General features: G+C 46.4%; 1 protein-coding gene across 1 annotated transcript in view; it reads right to left on the reverse strand.

Moving 5' to 3' along the window:
• MBLAC2 (metallo-beta-lactamase domain containing 2) overlaps positions 1-2,333 on the reverse strand; it is a 10,374-nt gene extending 8,041 nt beyond the window's left edge. Inside the window, exon 1 of the mRNA XM_007467394.1 lies at positions 1,880-2,333. Coding sequence (XP_007467456.1) covers positions 1,880-2,333 — 454 coding nt within the window. The remainder of the gene's footprint in view (positions 1-1,879) is intronic.
• Between the last annotated feature and the right edge of the window lie 4,834 nt (positions 2,334-7,167).

Raw genomic sequence — 7,167 nt, forward strand, 5'->3', positions numbered from 1 at the left:
CGGGGCTTCCCTGGTGGCGCAGTGGTTGAGAGTCCGCCTGCCGATGCAGGGGACACGGGTTTGTGCCCCGGTCTGGGAGGATCCCACATGCCGCGGGGCGGCTGGGCCCGTGAGCTGTGGCCGCTGAGCCTGAGCGTCTGGAGCCTGTGCTCCGCGATGGGAGAGGCCACAACAGTGGGAGGCCCACGTACCGCAAAAAAACAAACAAAAAAACCAATAATTCCTATCATTCTTTCATCATTGATTTCCTATTTCTGGCACAGAAGCAAAAGTAAATAAATCAAAAGTCATTTATTCATTTAGACAATTTAAATATATTTTAAATACTAATGTAAACTTTTTTGGGGGGGCTGGGTGTTAATTTAGTCTGAATACCCATCAACTGCATGGAAATCCTACCTCTAAAAGTATCAGTTCCATCAAGAAATACAGCAATTAAAAGTACCTTTAATGTAAGTTTAGTTTTCTTTCATCTCAAACTGTCAGGTAATGTAAGACTCCCATCTAAACCATTGTTTTTTTTAATCTTTAGATTTAAAATTTTAATGAAAAGACTGTTTAAGTGGGGTGTGAGGTATAGAATTTTGCTATCTCTTATGCCTCAAGTGATCAAGATCTCATCTGTAAGATGAACTCATTTTTGTAAAGTACTTCATTATTTGTCATACTGGTTGGTCATAAAAGTGAGACTTATTGTACTGCAGCAACTGGATTTTTCTGCCTCTTAGGGGAACGGTTTAATAAATTAATTTGGCAAATAAAAGAGTTTCAAGATAGAAAGGAAAGAGGGTTTCACCTCCTACTCAGAATTACCATAATATATTTATGAGGTAGGATTTATGTATGATCTGCATGCTTTGATCTATTGTGCCTGGGTTGCAATCCTAGCTTTTATCTGTATCTTGCTCTGTGGACTCTAGACAAGCCATTTAATTGGGGGTCAGTAGCCTCACTTCAAATGTGTTGTGAGGATAAAATCAACAGAAGCATTCTAAAAAGAAAAAAGAAATTAATATACAAATATCACTGCTGTGACCAACTGGCTTAATTATTTAAGTGACTGTGTGAGGTTGGAAGGGCTGGAACCCTACACTGTTTTATTCCATTAGTTTCTTTCTGAACCCCATCCTGCTTTTCACAAAGCCAAAGAGGCCCAAGGTTATCTAAGCATTAGTCCACATACTTCACCATTACGGGAAATAGCCTCCTTATTAATCTTTCTCAGGCCTTGCTTTCAACCAGAATAGAGAGCTGTCATAACGTAAGACTCAGACACATTCTACTTTTTATGTTCACAATCAAGATTTTTCTCTTGTGAGGCAACATCAAGAACAGAAACCTATCTGAAAGATAAAGATGCATGAGCAGATGAGAACCATTGCTCTCTAACGGCTTTCTAAGCCTACAGGTGGGAATTCTTCATACCCGGCCGATGAAGTCAGCAGTTCTCAAAAACATAGAATATGACATGCACTCTCCATGAGGCATCATTCCTTAAGAGTCTTTTCGCTAGAAAAGTGCCTGGAAATGTCAGACTTGTGTTCGGGAAAAGAATGGGAATCCTAGTCAGAAGTCTCTATAGCGTTACTACATACCGTACGTTACACAGGAAACTGACTGGGGGGGGGGGCGGCTTTCAGTCGAGTACTCAGCATTACTACAAGGTGCCAGAGCTTGTCTCTGGTAGGGAAGGCTGCAATGGCCTTCCAAAGACTCTATGGTCGAGTGGGCTTTTGACTCAGGGAACGGAGAAACAGAAGTAGTGTTTCTGCGATGTGACACCTTACAGCCAAGCAGGTCTGCAACAAGCACCCCTCGGACAGTTTCTCCCCAGTCCCTTCCCTTAATGAGAGAACGCGCGCCCGTGAGGGACCATTACCATCCTGCAGGATGAGGGTGGGCTGCACCGCTTGCACTCGGAACTGCCTGGCCCTCCAGCCCGGGCTCGGCGCCCGCACCACCTCACTGTCGGAGAGCCAGGTCACGGTCTCAAAGTTGTCCCCGCGAGCCAGCGCCTCGGCCTCGGCGTGGTGCACCGCCACCCGATCGAACTGGTAGAGGCCGCCGGAGTGGTCAAAGTGCACGTGGGTGGCCACAGCCAGCAGTGGCCGGCACGCCGCATCCTCTTTGGCCCTGCAGTCCTGCAAGAGGCCGGAGGAGTACAGATACTCCGGGAGGCTGCGCAGCCCCAGGCCTGTGTCGATCACCACGTCCTGCTCGGAGCCGCGCACCAGCCAGATGTTGGCGCGGTTGCCAGACTCATAGAAGCGTTCCTGAATCCAGAAGACGCCGTCGCCCAGGGACTTGTGGGCGTACCACTCAAGCGCAGACATGCTGGGCAAGGATGCGGCCAGGCGGAGTGGGTGTGGGCGTGGGTGCCTCCCGCAGGCTGTCCAGACTCGGGCGCTGCAGCTGTATGGAGCGGTCTGCCCGCAGCCCGCGAGAAAGCGCAGAGCAAGGAGGGGGCGGGGAATGCGGATGGGGTTGCGGGGAGAACCAGGAGGAGGAAAGACGCGCGGAGACTCTGCCTGGAGCGTCCGCCCGCACCCGCCTGCCAGGTCCGCAGAGAGCAGGAGCTGCTCTCCTCGCACCGGGGCGCTGGAACAATCGCAGCCTCACTGGCCGTAGCACAAGGGAGCGTTAACGCAGGGGCCAATGCAGTAGACGAGAGATCCAGAAAGTGATAACTCTTCCCACCTCTGGGGGTCTGACGGCAAAGGCCGAGAGCTAAGCGTGGGAGGGAGCAGGGCAGCCCACCCACCGCGCGCTATAATGCGCACTTCCAGCTGGCGCAGAAAGAGTCAGGCCAAAGGGGTTGGACGACTACGGCGCCCGCCAAGGGCTAAAAAGCTCTTTGCCAGGAGGGCGGGGCCTAGCTAGGGAGTGGGTGGGGCTAATTGGTTGGGTTTGAACGCGGCTCTGAGGCCGCGTGGAGGGCGGAGCGCGCTTCTCCAGAGGTGGAACCTGCACCGGAGCGTCGGAACGTTCTGTCCGCACCCCTTCCTTGCCGGCCGGCACTTCGGTTGCACAGTTTTCCAAGCCTCGAGACTTAGTGAGCAGGTAACAGAGGAGGCAATTGAGGGCTTGGGAGGAGTTGGAGAGGGTAAGTGGGGAGTTAAAGGGGCACATGGAGAAGGTGGGGGAAGTCAGGAGTGGAGATTCATTAAAGCGCCTCTGGATTGAGGGGCATTGGGAGATAGCTTTACGTCCCCTTCTTCTAATCCCTTCACAATCGTTTAAAATTGTTTCCAATTTTTACCTAGTCTCCACTTCCTAGGACTGTTTGCAGTGAGAATGGAATTTATACTCTTACTGATGGTAGATTTCCAATTCCTTTGGTATGATTGGTTCAAACACGAGTCATTGCCGCAGACTTGCAGCTAAGGACAAGACTATTCAGTATGTTTTCTTAACTGTTAGCACTTTACCCTGTATCATGGGGGAGAGGTGTTGTTGATAAGATTTTTCCTGTCTTCTAAAAAATTAAATTATATATTCGTTCCCCTACCCTCCTTTGTTTTGCATTGTTTGTCCGCTCTTGGAAGAGAGCAAAGAAAGTTGGGAGAAAGGCTCAGCTGAGGAAAGGTGGAGGCAGCCGCACCTTGAGAGGACGGGAAAAGTGGATAATGCCTGGGCGTGGCCCCAGCAGCCACAGAAATCACCCCCACTATTAACACCAGGTTCCTGTCCCCATGCCGCATCTCCCCACTGTTGAAACATCCATTTAGGCTTCAGAAATTCCCTTGAGAACTTGACTAACCTCCTTGCTCAGCCAGGAAAAATTATAAAGAGACCCATGAGACAGCATTATAAAAGATAAGTAGGAAAACACTTATTGTGGCAGCTGCTAATAAAAGCCTTCTTAGAAGGAGAGGTGTATTCTCCCCTACAATCCTTAAGTCTTCGATGAGGATGTAGCCTTTCTGAATATTTGCCTAACCTAGTTAGAATTTATCCAGACACTCTGTTCAGGGTTATTCTTATGTGCAAGTCCCAAGCTAAAAGATGTGTAAAAAACAGAATTAAAAAAAAAAAAGTCGTGATCTGGGTTCCCAAGAATTTGAAGGAAGATAATAACTGTACACAAATGTTTGCAATGTAAAGCAAATGAGATATGTACCCCAGAGGAAGTAAAAACTAGGTGCTATGAGAATATGCATGGAAGGGATTGTTGAGTGGCATTTGAGCTGGCCTTAAAAGACCACTCTTTGTTAGGATGTTCTCAGCAGGGAAGTACAGAACTCTGCAGTTTTATTTTTCCTCTAGGCAAAGGGAGGTGAATTGGAGTAATATCCTTACTAGGCCCTGAGCTCAGCAATAATTCTCCCAATTTTTATTGGACTTTTGCCAGGCTCTGGTTGGTAATGGGGCAGGAAAAGGTGAATAAGTCTTCAGATAAAGAGGACTTCACACTTACAGATCCTTCTGCTTGTATTACACTTTCCCCTATATATCCTTCCCTAGTTCTCAGCCTGGCTTTTTCCTTCTGTCAGGTTTGTGCTCAAATATTACAAAATACAGGAGGACTTATTCAACCATTCTTTCTGTAATAGCACCCATGTTTCCTGCCTTTTTTTTTTCTTGCACTAATCACTACCTGGCCCTCTATAAAGTATATATTTTTCCATTTCCCATAGTAGACTATGAGCACTACGAAACCAGGGATTTTGTTTTGTTCACTATTATATTCTCATTATGTAGAAGGTGGTGTGACCCAGAGATTGCTTAACAAATACTAGAAGGATGGATAATTGAAGAAATTACTGGGGAGACAGACAAGAACTGACAATTACAACATGATTTTTAAAAGGGTATAAAAGCAGTGTAGTACTTGGGAAACAGAAAAGAGATAGGCCTACCTCCACTTAAGATGGAGGAAATGGTCAGAAGTGGTATTTGCATAGTATCTTAAATGATGATGGGGGCTTGCTTAAGTGGGTGTGGCCTTCCAGGCAGAAGGAACTGACATGCAGCAGCTGGCGTAGCAGAGTTGGGAGTGGTTAGAGCTGGGGTGGGGGGAAAGGAGAGCTGCAGGGTGCAAGAAGCGGAAAGTTAGTCTGCAAAGCTCTGTTAGTCAAGGAGAGTGATACATCAAGTTTTGTGTTCTAGAGAGATGACTGGAGAGTGGATTGAAAGGGGTAGTCTGGCCATGAGAAGTTTATTTGTTCTGTATTAGAGGTCCAGGCAAGAGATGGTAAAGGCCTGAACTAAAGCACAAGTGAAGAAAGACAAACATGTAAGGGACACAGAGCTGATAGTCTTTTACTATTAGATGAGGAGATCAAGGGAGTTGGAGACAAGGTCAGCATGACTGTTAGTTTCTAATTAGGGCAATTTAGGTGCTATTCATCAGGAAAGAAACTGTGACCTGGCTTTCAGTGCCTCTCCTAGCTTCCATGCCTGCTTATATCTGTTTGTATGTTTACTGACCAAGGTAATATGTGCAAGAGACTGTGTGAGATGTGGAGAACAATACAGTTAAGCCACAATTATAACTCATAAAATGTTAGAGCTAGGAGGAATTTCAGAGATGAGCTAAATCTCTGCCACAAAGTTGTTTCCACTGTTAATTAGAATAGGTTTTTGCATTTCAGCTCTTGAATACTTGAATTACACTCATGAAACTATCTCAGAACAATTCTGAATAGGAATTTTCAGGAGGCATCCCAAAATGGAAGGGTGGTGCATCTGATTTTACATTTCCTTTTTTTTTTTTTTTTTGCGGTACACGGGCCTCTCACTGGTGTGGCCTCTCCCGTTGCGGAGCACAGGCTCTGGACGCGCAGGCTCAGCGGCCATGGCTCATGGGCCCAGCCGCTCCGCGGCATGCGGGTCCGGGGCACGAACCCTTGTCCCCTGCATCGGCAGGCGGACTCTCAACCACTGCGCCACCAAGGAAGCCCTGGATCAGTGGTTCTTAATGTAGGTTATATATTGGAATCTCCTGGAATGCTTTAAAAAGTCCTAGTGCCTAAATCCTACCTCCAGAGATTCTGATTTTATTGTTCTGGGGTGATGCTTGAGGGTTTTTTGTTTTGTTTTGTTTTTTTAACTCTCCTGATGATTCCAGTGTACGGCCAGGTCGCAAACTTGTTCTAGAAGTTTAAAAACAAAAAATCCTTAATAGTAGGCTGACTAAATTGTATTTCTGTGGGTAAATTTGCTCATCAAATCATAGTAAGTAAGTAAATAAATAAGGAAAGCCTAACATTGATTATGGAGCTGTTGTACAGAGTGTATTCTGCTAAACAGTGGGGGATATAAAATCTCTACTGTTAATATAGTTGAAGAAATAAACAAAAAAAATGGAAGTGAAACTCCTTTTTTTGGGAACAGGTCCATTTCCCAAAAGAGGCATTGTCTATATTTCTTCCAGAATTGAAGAATGCTGCTGCATTGTATGTATCACCTCAGTTTTTAAAAATCCATTTATTTTTGCAAGAGGATCTTTCCAAGAGCAAGGTGGGATGAAATGACAGTTGTGGATGTTGAGGGACTTAAACTGGATCTTAAGGTAAAAAGGGATGCAGCCAGGCAAGGAGGAAGAGGGTTCCAGTGGAGAGAATGCTAGTCAAGACGTGATTATAGGCAAGTGATTCAGGAGGATCAGTGCAGCCATCCTAAAAGGGCCCCCAGTACTTGTAATAGGGAGTTGTTTTTTTTGTTTGTTTTTTTTTTAATTAATTATATTTAGTTTTGGCTGTGTTGGGTCTTCGTTGCTGTGTGGGCTTTCTCTAGTTGCGGTGAGTGGGGGCTTCTCTTCATTGCAGTGTGCAGGCTTCTCATTGCGGTGGCTTCTCTTGTTGTGGAGCACAGGCTCTAGGCCCATTGGCTTCAGTAGTTGTGGCACGCAGCCTCAGTAGTTGTGGCTCATGGGCTCTGGAGCGCAGGCTCAGTAATTGTGGCTCACGGGCTTAGTTGCTCCATGGCATGTGGGATCTTCCCAGCCCAGGGCTCGAACCCGTGTCCCCTGCATTGGCAGGCGGATTCTTAACCACTACACCACCAAGGAAGTCCCTGGGATTTTATTAAAACCTAGAGAAGAGACAGTTTCATAAGGATGGAGGCAATAATGAGTGGTATGCTTTGGAAGTCCAAGAGCATGAACAAGGGAAAAAGGCCTGTGGATTTTGCCATTGAGGACCATTAGGGACCTTTGCATTTCAG

This window comes from Lipotes vexillifer, unplaced genomic scaffold (assembly GCF_000442215.2).
Source record: "Lipotes vexillifer unplaced genomic scaffold, Lipotes_vexillifer_v1.1 scaffold1111, whole genome shotgun sequence".
Lineage (NCBI taxonomy): Eukaryota > Metazoa > Chordata > Mammalia > Artiodactyla > Lipotidae > Lipotes > Lipotes vexillifer.